General features: G+C 42.4%; 1 protein-coding gene across 1 annotated transcript; it reads left to right on the forward strand.

The window, feature by feature from the left end:
- Nucleotides 1-863: 863 nt before the first annotated feature.
- Nucleotides 864-12,404, forward strand: eno4 (enolase 4; the record flags this gene model as incomplete). Its single annotated transcript, XM_080531574.1, has 13 exons — nucleotides 864-987; nucleotides 1,573-1,628; nucleotides 2,264-2,392; nucleotides 3,675-3,871; nucleotides 6,331-6,467; nucleotides 7,010-7,182; nucleotides 7,273-7,404; nucleotides 7,652-7,720; nucleotides 8,356-8,520; nucleotides 8,705-8,830; nucleotides 9,805-10,000; nucleotides 11,400-11,461; nucleotides 12,249-12,404. The coding sequence occupies 13 exons, from the start codon at nucleotides 864-866 to the stop codon at nucleotides 12,402-12,404; spliced, it is 1,722 nt and encodes a 573-aa protein (XP_080387700.1).
- Nucleotides 12,405-12,852: the final 448 nt, after the last annotated feature.

The raw sequence follows: 12,852 nt of genomic DNA on the forward strand, positions 1-12,852 counted from the left end.
ATCATCATCATAATAACTAAACGTTCACTGTGAGATTAATTACAATGTGATTATGTTTTCCCTTTACTACTATACTGTTATATTAAGATAAGTTCTTAAAAACAAAACATTCACACAGTGAACATCAACACAGCAGTTGCACAATTATTGTTGTTTTTATTTCAATTACCCCTTGTGGAGTTAATGAAGTCCTTTTCAGTTGGATTTGGAGTTTCAATGAATCTTGTACAAACGTAAATAGGATTATTTAAAAAATAATTTATGTGAAACACAGATTTAGACTACTTCAATCCTCAATACAAAAACGCGTGAGAATGTTGAACAAAAAAATAAATTGGGAAACAAAATGGCCCAAAAGTGTGTTCATACTGAAAGGTTACATGGATATTTATCAATACAGACAGATCCGACTTCAGCTGTTTCTCATTGCTCAGAGGACAGTCCTGTACCAAACAGACGCTGGTGAGCTTATTGATAAGGTTCTATCTCCGTTTAGAATGATAAGGTTCTATCTCCGTTTAGAATGATAAGGTTCTAACTCAAAAATGTCAACATTTAAAAAAATAACACCACACAGGCATTAATAAACACCTAATGGATCAGATTATGTAAAAAAAAAAACTATTTTGACAAAAATGGAGATAGAACCTTATAATTCTAACGTCACGAGACGCTGTCTACGTGTTTATAGTCAGTGTAACATTTGGGGAGTACTCCGTGATGTCACATCACAAGTTGCTTAGCAACCGTTGTACACAAAGACAAAGCCAGTTATTTGTCTCGCTTCATCTGTGTTTGTTTGCTGTTGTTGCTAGCCTGATTAGCTCGGTATTTCTCTCAACACATTTCCGATTAAAATAATAATGTCATATACAGGCTTTACACGCTGTACCAGTCGTGTTTCTAAAGAGGAGCAAGAGTTTAACGATTTGAAACATAAAGCTGCTGAATATTACAGAGCAAACGGAGTTCCACAGAAGATAGAGGGCAGGGGCGGACTGGGATCAAAAAACAGCCCTGGCATTTGCGACACAACAGCCCTATTTTCGGCCCAATACATGCGAATTTCGGTGCATTCCTACTTCCAACTACACTTGCTCCCTGCATCCAGTTGTTGCACATTAACTGCATCGCTCTCATCAAATTCCCCCATTCTGAAAATGAAAGCAGTGTAACGTTAACTGCTGTTATAAAGGGAATGATGACATGAGGTGCGTGTCCACTGGCGATACAGAGCTGACTATGATAGTTATGGAGATATACTCCAGTTCTATGAGTGGAGCTCCGCCCCATAGGGGAGCTCTGCTCCTATTGGTTTACCCCGCTACCTAAAGCTCTGCTCCTATTGGTTTAGGGCCCTGGGCATCCGCGATGCAGAACTGCGTGGATGGCCCGGCCGATATAAAATGTTTTGGGCGCGGTCTGCTGAAAAGTTATTTTCAATGAAAATCACCAGAGACAAAATTACAAATATATATATTTTTTTTATATAATACATTCTGAGCGGCCCAGAGTCTCGCGGCCCTCCTGGCATTTGCCAGGCTTGCCCGGTGGCCAGTCCGCCACTGATAGAGGGTGTCCTAAATGAGATGTTCCTCGATAAGCCTGATGATATTTTCGGTTTTCTGGTATGAATTGATACTAGTTTGGTTTGCAAAGTTCTTAATAGATTGCCAGAGCACCCTACATCGAACTAGGCATTTTGCATAACTTTGTCATGTCAGGTTAGTTTCACTAGCATCTAGCTACACTATAAGCCTGATGATATTTTCGGTTTTCTGGTATGAATTGATACTAGTTTGGTTTGCAAAGTTCTTAATAGATTGCCAGAGCACCCTACATCGAACTAGGCATTTTGCATAACTTTGTCATGTCAGGTTAGTTTCACTAGCATCTAGCTACACTTTTGCTAGCTAGTAGAAAAGTCAAAGACAGACTAGAAAAGTAGCAAGCAGGACCATGGACAACACTTTTGAAGTATGAGGTTATTGATAAATGGATTTATGGAATCCGAACATACCAAAATGTTAGCAGACATTTGTCTTGGTATAGCGACAGGAGTGAAGCCTATGTGGTTTATGTGGACATGTGATTTATATCTCCCTTTATGTTTTCAGTTAGCTATTCAATTTGTCGGCTACTCTGGTAATTGTTTTGGTCAGGCAATGCTATGATGGAGGCTAATCATGTAAAGTGTTGTCGGTTGTTTCAGCGAGGTAGGCCTATTTCATTTAAAGACGTCATTTTTAAAATTATATTTTAGGCAAATTACTTCTCCAAATTCTCAACGCCACCAGTGATAAGCAGATTGTTGGGAAAAGAGATCTATGATGGAAAAGGTACATTATCAGTCCAAGCAGAGGTCTTCTGCATCATCAACAACAAGGAAAAGGTACGTGAGCAACCTCTCAATGCCAACTAGGACACATAATATAGAGGTTTTTCTTGTGTGTTTCGCTGTGTTGGAAACTGAAGATATGTGGTCTCATAATCAGTGCTATAATGTATCCAAATCTAATCTCTTGTCAAAATATATCATGGATTATGTTTGACCAATCAAGTCTCAACTTGTTTAAATGAAATTGGACACAGTTTACAATTGGGATCTCAGACACAGCAGCATAGTACCGTTTGAGTTGACACTATGAGGGCTGTACGGGGACTTCTAATGGAAAGAGGCAGCTGGGGAAACAATCAAGCAAGGAAGGTGGTGATCAGAGGACAGCCACTGACCCTTGCCATTTCCGTTTTTACACTATTATAGGCTGGAGATATTAGATCTGACACCACCATGAATCAAGGGCACAGCAAGATTACCAAAGACACATAATCATCAACTCAGTTTTTTTACTGAAACACCCAGCATTCATTTACATAATCTCAGCATAATATGTCACAACCTGCTGAGGCCAGCAGTTTTAAAGTTCCTTTAGAGTCATGCCCCACCCCCCTCTTGCTGTGGAATAAGGGACAGTGTAGCGGCTTTAGCAGCCTTTAGTTTAGATTTAGACTCTTGGATTAATACCGCGCGCATTTGGCAGATACAGTGATATGGCTGATGTTAATCTGCTATGACAGGGAACAGTGAGGCTAGTGGTTGAAGGGGGGGAGGAGTGGATATTAACTCAGATACTCCACCTTCTAGCCACGCTGTTGGCTTCAGGTCAGCCAGAGGTGACTATGTCAGTGTTTCTGCCTTCCTCAGTGCAGGCGTGAACCTTCTCTAAAATAGCAGGCCAAGCAGAAGGGAGGTACAAAACGCAAACAAATTCTTTATCTTGCTGTCTCGCCAATTGAATTGTTTCACACATTTGCCCATCACTCAGGTTCCAGCACAATACCTTTGACATCTGCTGTTTTTGTTTTACTAACAATATTTACAATATTGATTGCTGACCACACAGAAATAGATACAGTATATGATTACTATTTGTTGACAGAGAGGAGGAATGACAATCAGATCTTTGTTGTTGAGATTGGCACAAGCGTTGGCTAAGAATAATAAATGTTTATTATTACCGCTTAATACATAACATCTGTGTTTAAACAATGTTGTATGGTATCTGTGCATGACATAAGCACCTGGCACTGCCACTATCATTCTAAATCTATAAGGTGTTTCTGTCATACAGGTCTACCCATTGCTTTTCCTAATTCTCTCTCTTTATGTGAAGAGCACATGTTCTGCGGCGATATCCAGCTACTGTGAGGTCCTCGACGACAGTTTTCAGGACCCAAGTGTTGAGGCCATCAATGATAATAAGAGGAAGGACCCTGTGATGACCGCTGTCCACTGGATCAATGGACCGCTGAGCACAATGCTAAAGGGCTCTGACCCCAGTGACCAGACAGGAGTAGATAAAATACTCAGGTAAGGCACACTTTATAGTGCTGAATGACTGTGTAGCCAAAGAGGTTATACATACAGTACGTTTAAATATTGATGGGTTGTCATCTAATAGTTTTAACACGGGTCTACGGACTATAAGAAATAGCTCACACTATACAGTATCTGGTGCAGACATGAAATGCCAGACTAGGACTTGTGTAACAGGGCATGCTCATTAGACGATGTGAAAGATGTGGCATTCCTACAAACGGCTGCATTAGCCGTGATGATCAGATGATATGACCTCACAGTCACGTAGTGGCTTTGGCGTCCCTAGGGAGTCACAAGGGCAGTAGGTTAGGGGGAGGAGGAGAGGGGGTGGGAGAGCCTAGCATGACCCTCTACTGAACTGCCATCATCCTCTCCCCATCGCAGAGCTGCCATATCTTATTAGGCAGCTTCGCTTAAAGGGGATCATGTTAGCGACACAGGCCTAAAAGTCATCAGACATGGTTATAAGGTAGTCAATCAATGTAACAGCTCCTAAAGTCCAGGACTTGTGTTCATTAACATAGGGCCTTGTCGAAAATATCATTCATGTCACTCAGTGAGACTTGAGAACACAAATGGGACCTCATCTTATGTCTGCTCAGATGTGGTCAGATTAAGTTCACTGTTTGTTGACCTTGCAGAGTTGGGCGGGAAAGCTAGGCACTCGTTGCCGATTGTCAGACCCAATCATATCATTACAATGCCTTGGATCTTCTTATTGGTCCTTTTTTCAACCATCCGAGTTGCTCTGTATTGGTATGACTCTAGGGGGAAAATAACATAAATCATAATCCATTACATTGAAGAAACAGCAGTTTTGGGATAGATTGGAGCCCCTTGCATCCTGCTTGTTATTACAGACAGTGGATGGAGGATTTAGCATCACAGCCTCCAGAAAACAAACCTGTGACAATGAAATATAGTAAGTTATGGCTTGTCAAAAGCCACAAAAGCCAGGAAATTCAGCACACTGCTATAGTGATTATGTATGAGTGTGAGTATGTTGGTCTACTGTACTTCACACTGGGCAGGCTGCTTAGGATTCAAAGATTCTCTCAAACAGCCTAATTACATTTACATGATTGTCACAGCAGCCAGAGGCAGTGTTGATTGTTGTTGCTGTGTCTAGAGTTTAGAACATTCACGTTAGACTAGCAACATCAAAACAGTGGAATGGATTTTAGAATTAAGCACTGACACTGCGCTTTGAAAAGAGTGCCGAGTGGATAGACTGTGGTACTGATTTTTGACATGGTAAAGAGGGGGGGGTTCAAACTAATCATTTTAAAAAGTGGATGCGACTTATCCCACCCTGATATAATGGCTGCAACGCCCATGATCTTCTATTTACAGTTAGTATCCCTCCAAAAACTGACCTGGTTGATATTTCATTCGTTATATATCAAGTACAGATGACAATTGAGATTGCCTGCCCGTCTATTCACCCATTGTTGATATATTTTATTTTTCGTATATTTCTATTTAGGCTGGGCAATGTATTTTAAATAGAGTACTGTTGGTGAATATTCTGGTTTCCTCTCAGTTGATATTGAATATTGAACACAAGGAGATTGATCAAAAGAGCTTGAAGTCTTTTATTAATAAAGTTACACGAGATCAGTCTAGAGTTTGCGACGTCCAGAGTAACCCCCATCTCTGAGAAACACAGACGTATATATACAAAGTCGACTCCCTATGAGGTCACTAATCTTGGCAAACAAATGTGTATAAAGGAGTTTAGTAATGTGACACAAGTTATTGGCAACTGTCCACAGGCAGGGGTGAATATTACTACATTTCCAAGGATGTTGGAAAGGGAGTTTAGAGGGACATATGTTCAAAACATGTCGACACTCAGACCTTTAATTTACCCCAAAGAAAACATAATTTTCCCCAACAGTACTATTATGCATTATCAAATAAATTAAATCAACAATGTATGTACATGTTATAAAGACATGCAAACTCTGATTGCACAGTCTAACGGAAGTGTATGCCTGCACCCAAGCACATGTATGCACAGTCAACCACATGGTGGCTAACTGTTTTACATTAGCATTAGGTCACACTAGGTCACCATTTTGGTAAACTACGCAGATAATACAAAATGTGAATGCAAACTTATCGTAAAAGAGGGTTATTTTCTGAATGTGCTGTAATGGCAACTTTAATCTAAACTACTTCACTAACCCTAATCCAACCTTAAGTGTCCCTTAATACAATGATCCAGGCTTATATTATCCATTATTTCATCATTAGTGCTGCTGGATCCCTTCGAATGACTCGGACATAGCTTATGTCTCTCTACTCCTTTGACACAAGGGTTCAAAGGTAACACTAACACCCCAGACCCACCTCAGAATGACATCCAGGCCGCTTGTTCTCATCATGCCAGCCCTGCGTTATTCCTGCGAGGATGAAGACGAAGTGTTGTTTGTTTTGTGTGGCAGTGATTTCTTCCTGGCACGCCACTTGGAGGACCAGGACATGCGGAGGAGGGAGAAAGAGAATCAGCCACCCAGCGTGCCTGTCCCCGCGCCGTCCTCGCCTGCTGCACCCCCCAAAGACAAGAAGGGTGGGGACAAAGGTAGGACCCCCTGTTGGCCAGCCTAACAGAGAACCAGCACACAATGACACATGTTATATGCACTATATAGGGAATATAATGATAATATATACAGTAGAGCACGACTTTTGAAGATATACAGTAGGTGCAGACCAACTCAGAAAAAATTACACACACACACACATCATATTACCTCTGAATTCATTAGCTTCTTTTTGATGGGACACTTAAGTTCCAAACTCTTTGGGTCCCATTTGTAGATACTGTACGTCTGTATAAGGACGCCGACTTAGAGGTCATGTGCAGGCTACGTGTGCCACTGAAGTTTCCCCCTGGGTGACGCCACAGAGAGGTCATGCTGCCTGTTCAACACCCCAGCAGCCCTGGTTCAATGCACTCATACCCTGGGCTCATTTCCCTTGCGGTCGCTTCCTTGTCCCTTCTACTGTAGTGACGAACTAAGCCTGCTGTGGCCCAGTGGGATGCCTATCCCCTCAGCTTGTGACATTCAGAGATTGTTGGGGTTGTGCTCTAACATTAGAGCTATATTTCCTGTTTCCCAGGCAAGAAGGGCAACAGTGCGGAGAAGAAGCCGGTCCGGCCTGCAGAGCCCTCTGAGCCAGTGTTGGCTGGCAGCACGGCCATCGGTTCTGTCTCCTTGGCTGTGGCCAAGACTTCTGCTCAACTCCAAGGCATCCCCCTGTACAAGCACATCCAAGCACTAAGGAACCAACAGGTACCCCCTTGCTCCACACGCGCACGCACGCACGCACGCACACACGCACACGCCTAACACTCATATTGTCTTTTTAAAATACTTTTACAGCCATGTCCCAAAGAGTTTTACATCCCTGTGCCCATGGTAACTTTGTTGAGCTGTGGCAAGACGTCCCCAGGAAAACTCAACATTCTGGAAGAAGTGCTCCTGATCCCCACAGCAGGACAAACAGTCAAACAGGTACTGACACTCACAATTATGTATATATCTCTCTGCCCAGTATTACACAATAATTATTAGTCAATCATCTGCTCTGGTTTATTCTTTGTGTTATGTCTTTACGCTTCTTGAGTGTCTTTAAGGTTTATTGTCAGGTGCCACATTTCTCTTTCTAACAATAATTTGCCCCTGGGAAGATGAAATATAACCCAGCATAGAGGGACCTCTATAGAGGGGTCTCGAAAGTGATCTGTGAACTGCCCAACAGATCATCACTACAGTCCTTGAACTTCAAAAGGAGATGACAAGAATAATGAACGCCGCTTCGAAAACAGGGGTGAGGAGGAACATTGCAGCTGAGTAACAGAGCTTGGAAACTAGTTGGGTCACCCGCATTAGATGAGCCAGAACCCACAGTACATAAGTCAGCACTGAGTCATGTTCCTGTGCTTGAAGGAAATAGAGCTGTTGCCCTGACTGATGTGTAATATTAAATTATATAAATTACAAAACAACTCCCTGTACGAAACACTGTAGCTGTAATTTAATTTTAAATCAATTCAATGCTGTCTGTCCATGGTTAAGCACTATTTGAGCTTGCAAATGGATGAAAGGTTGTCAATAGGAAATTGCTACCCCTATTGAACGTTTCTTCCCTCCTTTATTATGTAATGAGTCAATGACAGCTAGCTTGTACGCTTATCCAGAGCTCTGATTGGGTCTTTCCAACGGAGCTCCGGCTAGGTTATACGTATCCGATATTGGTACCGATCCCTTTGAAAGCTTTGGATAGAGAAAGCTCTTTCTTTCATCCATACCAATTGACCTAAGTCAATGCAATAAGAATACCACCTTCTCCTTCAAATGATCCACCGTGTCTTTCAACAGATATAGATGTTATTGTTACTGTCATTATGACATTCAGTGCATATTTATGATGTCTGACTAGGAAGCCCTTCCTCTCTTCTCCAGCCTGTACTGACTAACATGTCCGACTCCGGAGCCTTAGAGGTGGGCTACGAGAGACCTGAGCAGCCTCTAGACCTGATCACTGAAGCAGCAAACAACCTGGGGTTGGAACTGGGAAAACAGATGCTTTTGGCAGTAAACTGTGCAGCTCAAGAGCTAATGGACTATGTATGTAACTTTAAAGCATACCAAGTGTGTCCATGTGCCATGAATCTATTTCTATACGCTTTGATTTACCTGCTATGTGTAACAGTATATCTTACAACCCTAACGCCTAACAAAGTGACTTTTACACTTGGAAAAACATGCAAAAATATAATGGTTTAACATATTGTTGATATGCTCCTTACAGGCAAAGGGGAAATATGAAGTTGTGACAGGAAGCCCCAAGTCTCCTGATGAGCTAGTAGACATGTACGAGACTTTGATTAGTAAATACCCAGCGGTTGTAGCTCTGATCGATCCCCTGAGAAAAGAGGTAAGAGGAGAATCCAGAATTACCATCCAGAATACCATTCAGAATACCACACAGAACACCACACAGAACACCACACAGAATACCACACAGAACACCACACAGAACACCACACAGAACACCACACAGAACACCACACAGAACACCATCCAGAACACCACACAGAACACCACACAGAACACCATACAGAACACCATCCAGAACACCACACAGAACACCACACAGAGCACCACACAGAACACCACACAGAACACCACACAGAACACCACACAGAACACCACACAGAACACCATCCAGAACACCATACAGAACACCATACAGAACACCATACAGAACACCACACAGAACACCATACAGAACACCAGACAGAACACCACACAGAACACCACACAGAACACCATACAGAACACCATACAGAACACCATACAGAACACCATACAGAACACCATACAGAACCATACAGAAGCCAGAACACTTTAGCAGTGACTCCATCATACTGTTTGTGACAAGGTCTGGTTAAAAAGTCCTCAAGTAGGGCATGATCATTTTTCAGTTTATGAAAGTGCAGATTGTAAGCTTTCAAAATGATGTCATACATTGAAATCTGAAAATAGTTCAAGAAGATATGCTAATTTGAATATCGGTACACCTCAAACCAAGTCACGGAGAAACGCAAAACAGCTACTAGTAGGCTGGAGCTAAAAAGGCATTCGCTACAAACACCTGACAAATCCTCAATTAAAAGAAAAGGCACTTTTGATAAATGATAACATTTTAATTTTAAAATATTCCAAATCTTAGAGAGAACATCAAGAGAATTAGCCAGACCAGCTTGATGCAACTGAATCAAGAGGTTCCTTCAGGGAACCCAAATATGGAACCCTTTATCCGTCAGCCATGCTTTGTGGCACAGACCCAGCTATGTTAACCAATGACTTGAGTCTGTGGTAACAGATGTTCATGACCTCTCTCTTCAGGACGTGGATCAGTGGGAGAGACTGAGCAGTGGGATTGGAGCCTCGTGCTCCCTGCTCTCTGACGTCTCCTCCAAGCCCCCGAGTCACAGAGCTCATGAAGGTGCCCTTCCCCTCCCAGGGGTCAGAGGTTACATCATAAAGCAGACCAATGAGACGACAGTTACTGATCTGGTTCACATCACCCGAGAACACCAAGGTACGAGTATAACAACCAGCTTGTTCCTCGTATGTTATAACACACGTTCAGACATACTGTGTACTTAGGAGAATAAATAGGGCTGTGATGATCATGGAATTTTGAGTAACGGTCAGTAGTCATGCAAATAACCGTTATAAACATTCCACAACAGGGGACTGTTGTGTCCAAAATAAACACTTGCTATTAAAAAATAGGTGAACTACTATATAAGAACTATGTTCAGTCTATTATTAAGCCTCTTCTTTTAAGTTCCGTGCCAGGAACACAAACATATTTACATTGTCCGGTTTGAGGCAAGACCGGACAGGGGTAACAATGTTCCCCACTGTACTAAAAACTGTCTCAGAGACTGTGCTCATTGTGCAAATACACATGTAGTTTCAACCTTCAGAGAAAAGCAACTCTGGTTGTTACGCCAGGAGATAATCAGGGCCCAGTTGTTCAAAATGTTTAATCTGGATCAGAATGATCGCATTCAGGGTTCCCACACCTTCTGAAACATCAAATTCAAGCACCTTTCAAGGACTTTCAAGACTCAATTTCCTCAAATTCAAGGACCCAACACGGCATAGTTTGAGACAGAACTAGTTGACGAGTTAAGTAAAACATTTTAAAATATATATATACATTTTTTTAGAGAGAGAGAGAGCTTTCAATGACCCATGTCAATTTTCAAGAACTTTTAAGACCTTGATTTATTTTTCTCAAATTCACAAACTTTCAAGGATTTCAAGGACCCGTGGGAACCCTGTCGCATTGCATGCATTCGATCGCATTGCACAGCTTGTGATGCACGCATTTTCATCAGTAGAGGGCCATGCCCTTTCGGTGCCCTACCTCTTCCCCTCCGATGCATCTAGCATTCTAGCTAGCGGTAGATTCAAAGTGATTTCCTGAGGGAGAGTTTGTCCTTGACCCAGAAGAGCAGATTGTTGAAAAGAAGATATTATGACTGGAAAATGACAGCACAGAGCTCTGCTTATTGAGCTTCTGTCAGATCACAGAGTTCTCAGGGGTTCGAATCCTATTTCTGACATACACTTCTTACTGCATTTCGTTGTCTGATGCTTGTACTCTGCAATAACAATAACAACTTTCGGGATTTTGTTTCTGCCTGTTAGACATTTTTGACACACATCTAACTCGATCTTGACAGTTAACCTGGTAGGTGCCAGGTTAGTTCTGAGGCATAAGTCGCCATGGTAACTCAACAGCGATTTCTTTCAGCCACATTCAGGGAACGGAACTCGGAATTAAATTATTGCGAATTATTAAAACAAGTCTGGATTTTCCTTTACCAGCGTCCCAGGAGTCTGCCAGTGTAACGGACCTATTGAAAAATAGTGAACGATTCTGTGTGTTCATTTCTATGCATGTGTGTCAATTTCTATGTCAGGTGCAGTGATCATAGGAACAACGTGTGGCGAGCCCTGCAGTGACGACTCCCTGGTAGATGTGGTGAGTTTTAGTGTGTGTTCTCACTAGGACATTTGCTTGACTTGGAATCGGAGTTTAGGATAAAATTCGCTTTGCTCTGCGTCGTGTGGAGCTGTGAGAACGCGCATTCGAAGTCACTCCCGGAGCAAACAGCCGACGGATGCTCCGCTTGAAAAGGGTGGTTTCGCTCCGATTAGAAGCTACGCATCGAGGCTGTCCATAGGAAAACAACAGCGCATGCGTGTTGATCTGGATAAGAGCGGGACGAACGGGCAATTTTACATTATTCTGACCTATCAACTACCACGTCTGTTGCTTCGATTGCGTATGTTACTTTGTTTACATAAAGGGCTGTTAGAATGCAAATCAGAGAAATAATTTATGCAACAATGTTGCAAACTCATCCACTTGCTCCAGGTCCTGATTCAGACTTTTATGTGAGAACATGACCTCTGTTTTTAATCTGTTTCGTTAGGTCAATAGCTTCCTATGTTTATGGTTGTGTCTGTGCCCTTAGCATGAAAATCAGCTTTTCTATTGTTTGACAATTCTATTGTTTGTAAGTTTGACAATTCACATTGACTCATTAATGATGTATTGTGCTCTCTGGCACAAGTGTTGCAGTACACATATCTTTATTTACAAGGGCCAAGAAGCGTTGTTGTATTGATATCATAAACTGTTTGCCCATCATTATTTACCCACACCACAACAAAGACAAGTGACGGCATCTCCCCTGGCTGTGTGCGGTCGCACATTGGCACTCTGCACCAGAAAACTCTACTCATTGTGACGTTCCCTCCCACAGGCCGTAGGACTGGGCGCTAGGTATGTCAAACTGGGAGGTCTGAGTCGTGGAGAGCGGCTGACTAAATACAACCGTCTGATTTCTATAGAGGAAGAGCTGGCCCAGCAGGGAATACTGGGTATGGCTTCTTCCTCCCTTGTCTTTTCAGCCGGCTAGAAAGAGAGGTCTAGACAAAGCCAAGGGGAGGCAGAGGCAGTAATGGCTCCACTGGTGAGAACACATCTCTCTCCTCCCCTGGGCGTGAAAGAAAACTGTGTGTCAGGAATCATAGAGGGAGGGGAGAGGGGCTGCCATAAAAAAAAGAAAAAAAACTTTAGTTCTGTTAATTGGCCACCTAATTACGTCTCCCCCCAAAAAGAGACATGGACGTTTACTGAAAAGCGAGTTCATCTTTGTATGAAATAACAAATTAACTAAATAAATACAGAAGAACTGTATAGCGTTTGGTTCAGGTCCGATGGAATATAGACATTTCTAGGACTTTCACACCAATAGAGAACATCACAGGACTAGGATGGGGGGGTGGGGCTGGAGAGCTCAATGTGCACAGACAGAAACAGACTTGTTTCAATAGACTGTCGTTGGGTTATTTTGTCTTCGGCCT

The sequence above is a fragment of the Nansenia antarctica genome (assembly GCF_963989245.1).
Source record: "Nansenia antarctica genome assembly, chromosome: 1".
Classification (NCBI taxonomy): domain Eukaryota; kingdom Metazoa; phylum Chordata; class Actinopteri; order Argentiniformes; family Microstomatidae; genus Nansenia; species Nansenia antarctica.